At 49.8% G+C, this 15,397-nt stretch overlaps 1 protein-coding gene across 1 annotated transcript; it reads left to right on the top strand.

Moving 5' to 3' along the window:
* The first annotated feature begins 3,535 nt into the window (after positions 1–3,535).
* Positions 3,536–14,308, top strand: Spocd1 (SPOC domain containing 1). The gene is made up of 13 exons (XM_035438906.1): positions 3,536–3,636; positions 4,556–4,702; positions 5,152–5,209; positions 5,395–5,473; positions 6,185–6,344; positions 6,456–6,572; positions 8,514–8,639; positions 10,770–10,953; positions 11,102–11,252; positions 11,594–11,729; positions 12,198–12,287; positions 12,656–12,842; positions 13,561–14,308. The coding sequence occupies exons 1-13, from the start codon at positions 3,559–3,561 to the stop codon at positions 14,217–14,219; spliced, it is 2,172 nt and encodes a 723-aa protein (XP_035294797.1). The 5' UTR covers positions 3,536–3,558; the 3' UTR covers positions 14,220–14,308.
* The last annotated feature ends 1,089 nt before the right edge of the window (positions 14,309–15,397 follow it).

The raw sequence follows: 15,397 nt of genomic DNA, 5'->3' as shown, positions 1-15,397 counted from the left end.
TTTTTATTCCTACCTTTTTTTTGTCAGCTTGATTCATCGATACATGTTTGTTGTAATGGTGAATTTGTCTTTTCCCTGTGGTTCTGTCAACCTTCGCTTCCTGGCCTCTGAGATTATGTTATTTGATGCTTACAAGTTTCAAGCTGTAGCTCTGTGGTGGACCTGGTTATCGATGAATTGTGAAGTTGGTTTATATTATTCTGGCTCTGGAAGTCTCTCATTGACTGTTAATATTGCTCCAGTACTTTCTTTGTTGGGCCTGGCATATTCCTGTTCTCGTGTTATTCCATTTTTGTCTCTTGGCTTTTTTCATTATAATATTTTAGAAATAGCACTTATACTTCATAACTGGATTTCTTAACTCCCTCCCTCCCTCCCTCCCTTCTTTTTTTTTTTATTGAAACAAGGTTTCTGTGGATGTAGCCTGGGCTGTCCTGGAACTCACTCTGTAGACCAAGCTGGCCTCGAACTCACAGAGATCCGCCTGCCTTTGCCTCTCAAGTGCTGGGATTAAAAGCTTGTGCCACCATCATTGGACTGGATTTTCTTTCTTCTGCCCTGCCTGCTGTACTCCTTGCAATGGAGCAAATAAACATCTTTTCTAATAAGAGAATAAACAACTAAAATAAAAATCTGGTATTTTTTTTAAATGTCTGAATTATTAATTCATCTTTGTATTATTTTTTTCATTTGAGACATGATTTTATATAACCCAGGTTGGCCTTTTCTCATGGTCCTCTTGCCTCAGTGTCTGAGATGGCAGGCGTTTGCTACCATACCCAAGTACATTCTTGCAACTGCTGGTTTATCTGCATCTGCATCTGTTCTGCCCACCTTACTGTGCTCTGCTTGTACCCTTTCAGTGGACCTCTTGGGAATTTTAACACTAAGAATTCACTTACCAAAGAATACATCTTCCCCTGAACAGTAGGGAGGCCTTGGGATTGCTTTAATTCCAAACACGCGCCATCCCAGTTTGTGTGCTATTGTTATCCGGTAAATTGGTTCTTTCTTATGCTTTTAATCCCCCAAATTACACACCATCATTGCAATTCTAGACAATGTTTAGGTTCAACATAATATTTTTCTTTTTCTTGGCTCAAAGTTTCTCATTGCAGCTCGTCTTTCCTATGTGGGATAATTTGTCTTTCCTTCCAACTCAGGTTCATCCTTCAGCATTTAGCAAGTTTTGGTCTTTTTGATTCGTGTTGCCTTAAGCACATTTTGCTTACTGAGTAACATACAATTATCCAGAAAAGCAACTTCTGTTTTTCTCGATGGTGCCTTTTCTCATTTTATGCTCAAAGAAGATTTTGCCTGGTCTATAGTGGACTATGGATGATTGCTTTATTTGAAAATAATATCCTGCTGTCTTCTGCGGCTCCTTGCTGACACTGGGGAGCCAGCTGTTTGGCTAAGTGCCTGTTCCCTTCACAGGCACAGGGTCGTTTAGTCAATGTCTTAGCATAGTGGGTGAAGGTGCTGACTTCTAGAATCAGACTGGCTGGGTTTAAATGTCAGATCTTTGGTTTGCTAGCTAATTGACCTCTGTGCCTCAGTTTCCTCTTGTGTCAAATGTGTTGATGACAGTATCAGTGCCCACCTAAGGAGGGTGGAGGGGGTTCAGGGCATCAACACCATTCTCTGAGATAGCGGACTGTTTTAGTGTTCTTGCTGGCCGTTATTTTTTTCCTTTTGATTTTTAAAATTATGTGTTTATTTTGAAAAGATTTATATGTCTGCATGTACACACTATGTGTCGACTAACTACCCTTTGAGTGCAGGTGCCCATGGAGCCAGAAAGGGTGTCAGGCCCCCTGGAACTGGAGTTACGGGTGGTTGGTGAGTTGCTGAACCCCAGCCTTCTACAAGAGCATTAAGTACTCTTGACTCCAGAGCCATCTCACTAGCCACCCCGCCCCCCTTTTTAAATTTTGTGTGTGTGCGTGCTCGAGAACGTTTGGAGGTCAGAAGAGGGCATCAGCTCTCCTTGGAGCTGGAGTTACAGGCAGTTGGGAGCCATTAGACATGGGGCCTCTGGAAGAGCTAAACCACCTCCCCAGCCCCTCTTTTGATGCTTTTTGAATTCCCTTATTACCGGAGATTGATGTCATAGGTGTGAGATGCCTTTAATTTTCCTGTTTGAACTCCACAGAACTTTTTAAAACCGTGAATTGTTATCTTTTATCAGTTCTGGAAAAATTCTTAGCTGTGTACCTTAAGTGTTGCTTCCACCAAATTTCCTTTCCTCGCTCCTAATTAGATAGATGGATTAGTCCCGCTCACTCCATTCTCCACATCTTGCCTTGCCCCACAGTCTCGGTGCTCTGACTATTCTCGATAATGTCCTGAAATCTATCTCCCAGCTCATTAATTGGCTTCAGCTGTGTCTAATGTGGCTATTAAACCTATACACTGAGTTTTTAATTTTAATTATGTTTTTACTTCCAGAAATTGTGTTTGGTTCCCAACTAGCTCTGATTGTTTTCATTGTTTCCCCTTCAGTCTTCTCTCCCTTTAACTATGTTATACATTCATCCTGTTCTATGTTCTGTCTGCTGTGTCAAAGACTGAGCCTCGTGGGGCTGACAGAAGGACCCCTGAGTCCAGAGCCAGCCAAAAGGCTTTCAGCTGTGAAGGAAAGCCTGGGCTAGTACCTTTCCTGCTCCCCCCCCCATGTCCTGTGTTCCTTTTTTCTCCCTCATTCTCAGTTACTTTTTTTTTTTTTTTTTTAAGGCCAATTCATCCCATGGTTTGAAAAAGAAACCAAGGGCAGAGTCTCTCTCCCAGCACCCAGTGCCTTTCCCGCCAGCAGCCAGGACTATTAGGATCTGCAGAGACTTCCAGATATATTTTATGTGTAGTCAAGAAAATACACATTTAAAAATTCATTCTCTCCGTAACGCAAACGGTAGCGTGCTACATATATTGTTCTGCACTTGCTTTTTAATAAAAAATATGTTTCTGGTTATGAAAGAAATACGTGTTCATTTTGAATAACATCAATTCCCAAGTGTACACATGTAGAAAGTGAAAGTCTCCCTGGAATTCATTCCCTAGAGATAACATCTATTTTGCATCTATAAATATATATTTACATAAATGGGCTTATGCAACAGACACTGTTTTCTAACCTATTTTTCCCCCCTTTTTTTCCCAATAACACATCACGACATCATCCCATGAATCTTTCCATGTAGCCCCACATCGTAGGGAGAATTAAGTTCCGACATTAACTGCACAGCTCAGTAGCGTAGGACTTTTTACAGCCAGTCGCAACCACAGCTTCCTCATCTGTGAGGCAGTAACATAGTGTACTCCTCCTGGTGTTCTGGGACAGCAGTTTGTCCATGCCGGGTGTCGCCCTCCAGGCCCCCAGGAGAAGGTAATTTTTAAATGACTCCCTCCCCGGTTTAATAACTACATAGAACTTGTAGTCTGAATGTGTCATAATATGTTAGCAATGCCCTCATTAGTAGTCTTTGTTGCAAATGCCAATCTAGCTGGCACATCATTCCTTGAATTCTCTGGGGTAGGGTGGCTTATGGGGTCCTCTGGATGCTAATCTCTGTACTCTTATTTTCTTTCTTCAAGGAGAAGGTGAGAGCGCCCTGCGGAGTGAAGCTTGTGTACTACGTAGGTGTCCTTTCTTCATCGACATCCTTCATCCTACTTTACTCTGAGATGTGGGTGGGCTGGTCCCTCCCCAAGAGAGGCTCTGAGCTCTCTCTCCCCACCCCCTTACCTCAGGGATGCTGAAGCTTAGACTTCGGTTTCTCTCAAACAGTTCAGCCCAACACACATGCACACACACACACACACACACACACACACACACACACACACACACGCACGCACTCGCCTCCAAACACATTTCCTGTGATTTGTAACATACTGAAAAGATGTAAAATTCACTTTTTAAAAACAGAGAAAAGTCCAAAGGAAACAAGAAAAGGAGAACGCATTAGATATCTTCTTGTACAACAACCCCCTAACCCCCCCCCCCAATCCTGAAAAGGCACACCTTCTAAGCTCCAAAGAAACACTGAGTTTCCAGGCAGTAGTGGTAAAAAGGGAGCAATATGTTGCACATTTTGAAACTACTCATCACTTTTAAATAGCCAGGAAGGAATTTCTCTCAGGGACAGTACATTGTGATAGTTGCTTTGACTTCACAGGCAGTGCCTGAAAGGAGCATGAGAGATGTGTGAGCAGGAGCAAGTGGAGGCAGGGCGGGTGTGTCCTTCCTGATGGAGCTCAGGAGCAGGGTGACCAGGGTCCTAGTGTAGAGCCTGTTGATACTGAATGGAGCTGGGAGGTTAGAGGGGAAGTGAAAAGGGTGAGCGCAGAAACAGGTGACTTTGTTTCTGGGACAGAGGCTGGCCAGGCAGTAGACACTTGTGAGCCCTACTATGTGCTGGGTCTTTGTGGACACAGTGGGGGGCGTATAGTACTGACCCTGTCTTTATGGAGGTCACTGGCTGGTGGAGGCCAGAGACAATAAACAATTGAAGCCAAGGAGGGGCTAATTAATTGACGTGTTCTGCCCCTGCAGGTCTGCTCTGGGCCAGTGATCCAGCTCCTGGGAGCCTTCAGCAACAGACAGCCAGGGGGACAGCTTGAAACTCTGGAGGACTTGATGAAGGTCAGCTCAACCAGGAGGCAGAGAAAGCCCACGACTTCGCCCCCTGCCAGTTGTCAGGTACACAGCTGGCTTTCTTGCCTAGGGGCTAGAGATTAACCTTGCCTCCATGGGTACCTTCTACATGATGTCACTGAGGTCCAGGATGGGGTGACTTGGCCAAGGTCACACAGACCAGTGTTTGGAGGTAAGTCAGCCCCACTTGGCTGCTGACCTGGGCTCTGTGGATGCTCTTCTTACTAGGTGTGGGAGTTTGGGGGCCTGTGGACGCTGGGCCTCCATTGTGTATGGAAAGGTTCTACTGTGGTCTTGGCTGACCCACAGGTCCCGCTGCACCAGGATTCCCAGCCATCTATTGGATATGGGACTGTGGAGTGCTGTTATTTGCCTCCTTCACTCGTTAGGGATTTTCCATAGAGTCTAGCAGCCATGGGCAAATGGAGCCCCTCCTGGCACAAGGCAGCTTTGGCTGGAGTGGGCCACTCTACCACGCTCATTTCTCTTCACAGAGCGACTTCATGGAAACTGAGAGTGAGGAGCCTCTTCAGCAGGGTACAGAGGACCCAGGTGATGATGGTTCACAGAGCCCTGGGGAGGCTGGGATTCTTTTCTTCAGTCACCATCAGCCCAAAGTTCTCCAAAGGACCTGGAGTCCTAGGCCCTTGAGGGGGGATCCAAGCTCTCTCAAATCTGCCCCTCCTCATGCTCCTTGAAATCCCCTGGGATGGCATGACACATTCCCCCTACCCCAGGTGAGCAGGACACTATGCCTCTGGATGCTGGAGTGCGATCCACCGTGGTCCGTACCATGCAGGAGGTGCTGTGGACTCGGTAAGACTTTGCTCCCTACCTCCCAGCTGTGCTGACAGCTAGCCTGTGTAGCTCTGGGTCAGGCCACATTTGAGTGTGCGAGTGTGTGTGTTTGTGTGTGTGTCCAAACATATTTGGTACAGGGAGGTCACTGACTCACACAGCCAGTGAGTGGTCAGCTGAAATGTAAACCTGGGTGTGTGTAATACATGGCTTCAGTTGCAGTGAGAGTCTGGGCTGGAAGGGTCTCAAAGATCTGAGCCCACGGTTCTCACTTTGGTGAGACCAAGCTCAGAGAAGGCAGGAGTTGGCAGAGGCCACACCACAAGTCCCTAGTAGATCAGGGTTCTGTCTGCCCTTCCCTTGGTTAATGTTTCACTGCCCCCACCCCAGCTTGGTTCTTTGCTGGGTTTGATTCCATAACCCCCAGCCTCAGGCTTGATCTTCTCCACACAGACCCAGCTCCTCTAGCCGGACCCAGAGCCTGGCTTGACACGTGTATTGCCACTGGTCCATGGTGTAGCCTTAGGTGAGCCCTGGACTCTGAGCTCTCCCTATGTAAATGGAAGATATACTGTTTCTTCACAGAGCTGGGCAGGGAGTCACCAGGTCCATAGGGAAACACTGATAGTAGAATGGAGGTAGCCTGTCCCCTGTCCCCTGCCCCTGCATTTCTTCCTGGGGCTAAGTGAGTGGACAGCTTCCCTGCTCAGGGCTTGCTTGTCCCCATAGCGTCCAGGAGCTTCCGGACCTGCCACTGAGGAAGGAAGAAGTAGCCAGCATTGCAGAGGACATTGAAGCAGCCCTTTTCCATCTGACCCAAGACACCAACCTTCGCTACAAGACCAAGTACCGAAGCCTGCTCTTCAACCTGAAAGATCCCCGAAACTCTGTGAGCTGGGGGAGGTGCAGCCTGCCCAGCCCTCCCCTGGGGACACCGGAGAAGACAGCAGGTTGGAGTGGGTGCTCTCAGGGTGAAATGGTACATTCTCTTCCCCCACAGGACCTGATTCTCAAAGTGGCTCAGTGTGATGTCAGCCCTCAGGACCTGGTACAGATGAGCTCAATCCAGCTGGCCCCCAAGGAGCTGTCCCGCTGGCGGGACCAGGAGGAAAGAAGGGTGAGCCGTGCTTTGCAGTGGTTCGCACCTGTAATCCCAGCACTCAGGAGGCAAAGGCAGGTAGATCGCTGTGAGGTTGAGGCCAGTCTGGATAGCCAGGACTGTTACACAGAGAAACTCTGTCTTGAAAAACCAAACAAAAAAAGAAGGGTGAGCTTTGTAGACAAGTCATAAGAGGTGGGAGGGCATGGGTAGGGGGGTGACCCCGCAATGAAAGATGGGAGCAGAGGAAGCAGATCGGATGGACAGTCAGGGAAGGAGCTGGGGAAAACAGAAAGCAGGCCAGAGGGAGAGCCACTCAGGACACAGGGAGGAAAAGAGGCCATACGCGTGTTTTTCTGTGGAATTGGGCTGTGTGGGAGGATCCTGTGAGGAAGTCACCAGTGCTCTTCTTCCTATCCCAACCTCAGGCTCTGGGGACAGGTCCTTACTCCCCCTGCCCCTCCCGCCTTAGTCAAATCCTCCTGTGCCCTGCCCCTGCCCATGGCCCCACCCTGCATAGAATTCCTTGGAGCAGGGAAGTCATGGCATTGAGCTGGCTTTTGGAAAGGTGGCCTAATGCTTGGTGGTCAGACGCAGATGGAACTGGTCCAGGGCTAAGTGCTGAGGAGGAGAGGGTAGTAAGTGCTCTTCCAAGAGAGCTAATAGCCCCAATCCAGCCAGAGACTCCATTTTCTCAGCTAAGTTTCTGTCCAGCACCAGAAGTGCCATAGGGTGGGAACAGCTGCGTAGTTTAGAGGCTAGTGCAGCCTCTGTGCAAAGCCATTATGAATTCCTATGGCGGCAGCCGGGGGCGGGGGGGGGGGGGGCGAGCTGGAAAGGGAGCTCAGTCAGTAGAGTGCTAGCTGCACATGCATGATGCCTCGAGTTTGAGCTGTAGCATCCATGTAAAAAGTCTGGCATGATGACATGCCTTTGTAATCCCAGTGCTGGCTGGGGAGGTGGAGATGGGCAGACCCCTGGGGCTTTCTGGCAAGCCTCACCCAGCGAGAGACCTTGTCTCAAAAAGTAAAGTAGAGCCAGCAATTGGTGGTGCACACCTTTAATCCCAGCACTCAGGAGGCAGAGGCAAGCTGATCTCTGTGAGTTCGAGGCCAGTCAGGTCTACAGAGCTAGTTCCAGGACAGCCTCCAAAGCAATACAGAGAAACCCTGTCTCGAAAAACCAAAAAAAAAAAAAAAAAAAAAAAAAGTAAGTGGGCAGCCCCTGAAGAAGGGCATTCAACATTAATCTCTGGCTTCCATGAGCACTTGTACACACGAACATGCATCCAGACATCCTCTAACGTGTGTGCCCACATGTCAAGAATTTCAAGGTAATGAACACAGAGCTTGAGCCAAGTGTGGGCCTTTTTGAATACAAGGCCCAGCGTTCATGTCCTCGTCATGGAGCCCATCTGCCTGGGTGTGGGGTGCAGGGCCACTGTCTTCCTGCACGGTTAGAAAAGGAGGGACAGGCCTCCAGTTTAGGTGGCATTGATCAACCAGGAGAATGACAGCTAGCTAGGGGTTACTGTAAACTCGGACTAGGCTAGGCCTTCTCCATGTGCTGTTTAATACCGTGTTCTAATCCCCAGAGAATAGATAAACTGAGGCTTAGGGCCACTAAGTAGTGGCCCAAAGTCAAACTAATCCTTAAATCTTTATTAATGGCCCATCTGGGACTCAGCCTGTACACTTGTTCCAGATATCACAACCTCCCTGGGGCAGAGATGGGTGGGGCAGCCAGAGGCATAATTGACTTGGGTGAAGGCCAAGTCCAGGAAACTCTTCCTAGTGGGGCTTCAGTGAGTGGAACCTGGACGGGGTGGGGCTGAGGGGGCTGGCTTTTTAAGTCAGCAAAGAGAGGAGCCACCAAGGGAAGAACCTTGAAGGTGGGGGAAGGGAGTGGTGGGGTGCTCGATGGCCTGAGGCCCTGGCTGAGTTTGCTTTGCCTCTTCAGGGCCTGGACATCATTGAGCAACAACAGAAGGAGCTGTATAGACTTCCCACCTCCAAACTGACTCACAAGGGTGAGGTAGAGATCCCACGGGACTCAGACCAGATGCTGACCCTAGAGGACCTGATGGTAAGGGACAAGCTGACTTAGGCATAGGTACCCCACTCCTGTGGGGCCCTGAGCAAGGCCACTGCCTACTCCATGGGCCCCATGTTCAGGGTTTAGCAGGGACTACGATCTTGGCCGTTCATCGTGAAGCATGAGAATGGGTGGTGGCAATCAGCCTGGGGCTGGTCTCTCTTCTTTTAGCCTAACTCCAGAACTTTTACATGAGTGGCACTAAGGCTTGTCATTGCAGTCACCCCAGTCCCAGCTTTTCTGGCTTCAGGCAGTAGCTTTTCTAGGTATGAAAGACAGAGACTTATTTTGTTAGTGAGTTTATTTGCTTGGAGTTGTCACAGGCAGGGAATGACCCCACACCCTGGGCAGTCCAGCCAGAGGACCTCTTGACCTTGCTCTTGTATCTAGAGGAGTCCCAATATCTAAGCGGGTCATTGATGGGTCAGCTCCATTCCCTGGCACATCCTGTACCACCCTGCATCGGAGCGGAGCGCCTCCATCTTGCCCAAAGCCTGATTAGTATAGTGGCTCTTCTGTCCCTGCTTGGTTAACCGGTATCTCAGTGTCCTGTGGCCAGCAGGCCCTTCCCCTTGCCCCACATCCTTCACTCTCAGAAGGCTGCTCTGGTTTGGTTGGAGTCTCCATGAGTCAGTTTCACCTGGTTGTGTGTTTTTCTGATCAGGAAATGGGTGGAAGGCAGGCAAATCCCTTAGCTTATGTTCGTTCCCTTGGTACAGACTTGTACTCCTCTTGGGTGCTAGGCCCTGGAGGAAATGGCAGTGGGTGTGGCAAGACAAACTCCAGGTTCCCCACCTCACCGTCCCCCACCCAAGCCAAGAAGAATCAGTGCTTGTGCAGAGAGGAGCCCTCAGGGGCACAGCTGCTCCCCAGCCCACTCCAGCCACATTCCCTCAAGAGGATGAATGTCAGCACTGGAGAGAGAAAAGCGTCAGGAGAAGAGAGGAGGTGGCAGAAGAGAAGGGGAGGTGACAGAGAAAAGCAATCTTTACGCCATATTGAGTACTTGCCACATGCCCCTTTTACAAACAGCACCCCATTTGAACATGGCAATTACCTACACAGTCGGAGCCTTTCTGGAACCCGAACCGTTGACTCAGCTTAGTGTGGTAGGCAGGAGTGGAACGGAGATGTGAACCTGGTAGCGTTTTGAGGAGCCCTCCAAACCCTCCAGAGGCAGTCTGTGTCTGTACTGAAAGGGATTTCTATTATGAGGGGGAAGGTGATAAAAAGGTTTGTTTTTCTGGATTCCGACATCTGTTTCTGAGAACTTGACCTAAGGAAAGGTGGCAGAAATTTAGGAAAACATTTTGTGCATGAGGATGCCTTCAGGGCTCCATGCTAGTGACAACTGGAGGTGACCGGAAAACGTCTAGCAACAGAGGTGACAGTCTGCCCTATAGGTTGCCCACAAGGTCTTGAGAAGAGGGAAAATGTCTCTATTGCAATTAATGGCCAAAATGGGGGTACAAAGACTATTTGAACACAGCTAATACAGAAGGGACCCCAGACCTTCTGCATAGAAAAGGCTGGGTGGTGATGGTGCACACCTTTAATCCCAGCACTAAGGAGACAGAGGCAGGCGGATCTCTGTGAGTTTGAGACCAGTCTGGTCTACAAGAGCTAGTTCTAGGACATCCTCCAAAGCCACAGAGAAACCCTGCCTTGAACCCCCCCGAAAAAACAACCCCCCCAAAGAAAACAAAACAAAAAACTTACAATAAAGAGCTCCCAGAGTCTCAATAGTTGTCTGAACAAAGAGTGGGGTGTTTTTCAGTTACAATTTTTTTATTTTTTGTTCAAGACAGGGTTTCTCTGTGTAACAGCCTTAGCTGCCCTGTAATTATTTCTGTAGACCAGTGGCTTTGAACTCACAGAGATCCACCTGCTTCTGCCTCCCGAGTGCTGGGATTGGGGGCATACATCAGCACCACTTGGCATAATTTTTCAATTGTTTTATTTCCCAGGTCTTCTTTACAAATTTCCAGGTTTTGGAATATTTAAAAAAAAAAGCATATTTAGAAAAAATAAACCACATTCTTGAGGCTCTCTACCCCTAGAGGACTCCTGATCTACCTGGCCACATTGCCATCTGTCCCTCTCTGCCCCCATGCTTTCCAGGAACCCATGATACCCCGAGAGTTCAGCCCACAGGCCCTGACATTCCCCCTGGAGGACACTACAGAGCAGCACCAGCACCATTTCTGGGACTCAAACTGCCACACCTGCAAGGATGGGAAGGAAGGCAGGACGGATGTCAGCAGTAGGGGGCTGGAGTCACATGTGGACATCAGCCACAACATGGGTGGGTGACTCACTTTGAAGGAGGCAGAATGGGAGAGCCTGTGCAACAGATCACCTTGGAATGAAGCTGGCTCAAGTCTTGGCCATCAGGCTGTGGGCTGGCTTCTGTCCCGGCCTGGTTGTTGAGTTCTTGCTTCTGTTCTTTGCAGATTGGAAATCCTCAACTAAACTTCCAGCCTTCTCCGAAGCCATTGTGAATAAAGAGGAAAATGTCATCCAGAAAGCCCCAGGTCCAGCTCCTGTATCCTCTCCAGAGATGCTCAAGACTGGGGAGACACCTTCCAAGGAACCACGGGACAGGTATGGGACTGGGAACCTTTAGGGCTCTATGCTAGTAACAGGTGAGGTAAGCAACTCAGCAGCATGGGTGGGAGAGGCCACCAGCTGGGGAGCTCAATGTACACAAGCTGCAGGAGCCTCCTTCCTTTATGGCCTTAAGCCTTCCCATGTCTGAGAGCCTGTTTTTCTATCTGTGAAATGCAACTCCTGCAGCTTTCTGGTTACCTCCTGCATGAGGCCATACTTGGATCATTGCTCAGGTCTCTGCAATGAGAATGCCGTATTGACTCTGTAAAGGAAGGGGGTGATGGGGACATCCTAATGAATGACTCTGCCTGGCCCTGCCCTCTCCCTCCTTCTAGGCTCCAGATGCCTGCTGGGCCCAAAAATGTCCCACCCAGTCCTCCGCCCTGGGAGGGCTCACTAGACATGTTCTCTATCAAGCAATTCCGGGCCAAGGCCCAGCTGATCTCAGGACACAGCTGTCAGCTTGTCCAGGTACTCCACTTCTGCTTCTAGGGACTCCCTCACCATACTGCTCAGCCCAGTTGGTAATTCATCCATAGGGTCTACAAATCACCAGCGAGCCTTGTGTTAACTACGTGTGAGGGCACATGACACGCTAGCCTGATTCTGAGACACACTGAATGCCATAGCTTTCTCTACCTCAAGGCATGAGGCAAGAGAGGCTCTGGGAGAGCATCCTGGGGGCCTCTCAGATCATGAGAGGGGTTAGGAGTAATTGTTGAATAACTAACTGATGAGCTAAACTGTTAGGTGGGGAATGAGTGAGGGCCCTTGAGACTTTGGCCAGGACAATTAGTTAGAGCAGTTAGAGCTCTCCAGGGAGTCCCTGAGGGTCTGGATACCTTGTGTGCCCTTCTCAGGCTTTGGCCTGAGGTCATGGGAAATGAAACAGCCCTACAAGGGTGGAAAGCTGGGTGCTGACCAATCACCTGCCCCCAGGCTCTGCCGGAAGTCATTCGCTCAGCAGGCTGCCTCCCTCCAAATGACCTCTGGGATCTTCTAGATAGCATGTCCCCAGCCAGAGTCAAGGTAAACCGCCTGCTCTTTGGGCACCCTCTCTTTTTGCCTCTCCTTCTCAGCTCTTTTTCTCCCCACCTAGTTCCCTGGCTCACCAGTGACTCTGGTAAGTTCTCCCCTCTTTGGCTTCTTCCTAGAACAGTGGTCTTCAATCTGTGGGTCACAACAGATTGCAAGAATTGCAGTTAAGAAGTAGCAACAAAAACAAATTTTATGGTTGGGGGGTCACCACACGAGGAACTGTATTAAAGGGTCGAAGCATCAGGAAGGTTGAGAACCGTTGTCCTACAGGAAATGGGCTCACAGGGGTCTGTTGAATCTGAGTGTTCCTGCAGGCCAAGAGGAGAATAGCTCCTTTTGTACATCCCTCTGCCTCCCAGGACATCTGTGTGGTCAGACTGTGTCCCCGTGGGTCTCGGGACATCCAGAACTACCGCCTGCTCTATTCCTACCTCAACAACAAGCAGCGCCACTGCCTGGCGACTGTGCAGCATGTGAAGACGGTCCTGATGCCCCTGCCCGCCTTCCAGCCTCTGCCAGCCAGACTGCGCCCTCTGGGGGGCCCAGGTGAGACCCACGTATATACTGGAATAGAGCAGACACATTTGGCCCAAGCATAACAGGATAGAGGCAGATGCAGACAGCTGACTAAAACAGTCATGGTAGCCAGGAGGACTAGGTGTGACCCTGCAGCTGCTTTAGTCAGGCCTGGCTTCAGGGCAAGGGTCTAGGCATGGGCCTGTGGCGGTCTGAGCGTGGCCCAGGAAGCACCTCTGGAAGAGGACTTTAGGAACTCAAGAGCAGCTGTAAGCCCTTTCTGAGCTGCAGTTCCCAGTAGGAGGCAGAGTAACAAGTCCTCCATCAGGCAGTTCTGGGCAAAAGCCCACCTTGTCTTGGGACATAGCTGCCATCTAGTTCAGGTACACCTTCTTTGTTCACAAGGTCTCCCTCAATGATACTGCCTGGCCCACAGTCCTTTGCCTCTCGTTCATTCATTTTACAGTAATCATTGCCTTGCTCTGTGGTAGGCACAAGGACAGATGACACACCAACCCATGGGATGGTGTAGACTGTTTTCATTAAGCCTTGAGGTCAAGCCATTCATGCTCTGCCTTCTTCCAGATGACACTTGATCACCTAGACCAAGCAGGCTCACCTGCTTGCTCTTCCCCAATCTCATGGCCAGGAAGTTCTCATGATCAAACTTCCAGACCCATGGCAGCTTTTGGGGGAATCCATGTTGAGTTCCTCTAGGTCTTGGGACCCTTCCTTCTTCTCTCCTCAGGTCTTGAAACCACGCATACGAGCCTGTTACTGGCGGTCTTGTTCCCGAAGGATGGGCTTCCAGACACAGCTCTGTCTAGCCCTCTGTGGAACAAGGTGCCAAAGACTGTTTCCTTCAGCAAAAAAGTGGAGAGGAGATGCTACCATCCAGAAGACAGGACTTCAGAGGCCACCCTGGGAGGATCACCTTCCCATGAGGAGGCCCCAAAGCAGAGCTTGGTCAAGGGCAGCCTGGCTCCAAGTGTTTGTGCTTGGCAGAGTCTCCCCAGAGGCAGGGGGAGGCAGGAGCATGGATGGGGACAGCAGTCCCCAGAAGCAAGCTGGTGCTACCCTAAACGTCCCAATTCAGGTGGACCAGTTTTCCCTGGCATTGGTCATGGGCAGCACCGCCATAGGGCCTCCTGCTTCCACCAAGGCCTCCTCCAGCACCTCAAGGTCCTAGTGACCATGAGTCACCAGTTCCAGGCCTCGCTGTGGCCCCCAGGACAGGAGCCCCTCCTCCCATCCTCACCAGTATCTGCAGTTCCACGTCCCCCTGGGCCAATCCCAAAGCCTTCTCTGGGCCCTATGGATGGAGGTGGCTCTGAGTGTCCCTGGCCAGAGAGGCCTGACCCTTTGGACCCACCAGAACAGGAGTGTTCATCCCCTTACCAAAGCTGAAAGACAGGGAGGGCGAATCAGCTCTCCCCACCTGCCCAGTTTGTATCCGTTCTGCAACCTGTTTGATGTTGGTTTTTGGTTCAATAAAAACTTGGCAAAATAAGAATTGCATCTGATGGCTGTGTAGGAGCGTCTCTAGTCCCATCCAGGTGTGACTTGAAGTGTCTTGGAATTTTTTCCCCACAAATGCATGACATCCCCCGTTGCTGATTGGAGGGGGGGGGTCATGAATCATCAATTTGTCCCAGGACAAAGGTTTTGCTATGTGGCTTCTGGAGTTATGTTTTGAAAAATATTCTGAGTTGGGTGTGGGCATGCACACATTTAATCTCAGCAGTCTGGAGGCAGAGGCAGGTAGATCTCTTGAGTTTGCGTCCAGGTTGTTGCACATAGCAAGTTCCAGGCCAGCCAGTGTTACACAGTGAAATCCTGACTGTGATAGCTAATTTACTGATTTATTTATCTTTCTATTTTGATTTTGGGAGACAAGGTTTCTGTGTATAACCCTGGCTGCCTGGGAACTTGCTCTGTAGACCAGGTTGGCCTTGAACTCAGAGATCCGCCCGACTCTACCTCGTGAGTGTTGGGATTAAAGACATGTGCCACCATTGCTCAGCCCGTGATGGCTATTCTTGCCTGTCAACTTGACTGCATCTGGAATGGCTGGGCACACCTTGTGAGGATTCCCTCCCCCTTAATTAAATCATTTGAAGTGGGATGGTTCACTTCTAATTTTGACCTTTTGATGGGGGCAGAGCCACCTTTAAACTGGCCACACCTTCTGCTGGCAGCCTATAGAAAGGACATGGAAGAAGGAAGCTTGCTCTTTGCCTGTTCTTGCTAGTAAGTGTTAGGATAAAGCTCCGGGGGGAACCTTGGCAGATTCCATGGCAGGCGAGGGTGACTGAGGCTGAGGGACAAACATGCCAGGCAGACAGAGCTAAAGTGAGAAGTCTTATTAGAAAGGGGAGGGAAGGGGGAAGGAAAGAGAACAGAGGTAAAGAGACAGAGACAGAGACAGAGAGAGGGCAGACTAGGGAGACAGGAAAAGTCCTGTCTGCCCCAGGGGAACAGTGGGAAGAAAGAGAATGTAAGTCAGCTGGGGTCTTTCTTATAAAGAGGTCCTTTGCTCTTGCGTGCAGACTACTAGTCATGGAACCCTGGACTGACCAGGGTAC

The sequence above is a fragment of the Cricetulus griseus genome, chromosome 2 (assembly GCF_003668045.3).
Source record: "Cricetulus griseus strain 17A/GY chromosome 2, alternate assembly CriGri-PICRH-1.0, whole genome shotgun sequence".
NCBI classification, from domain to species: Eukaryota; Metazoa; Chordata; class Mammalia; order Rodentia; family Cricetidae; genus Cricetulus; species Cricetulus griseus.
Note: the sequence above shows the minus strand (reverse complement) of the source record. Positions and strands in the feature narration are given on the sequence as shown.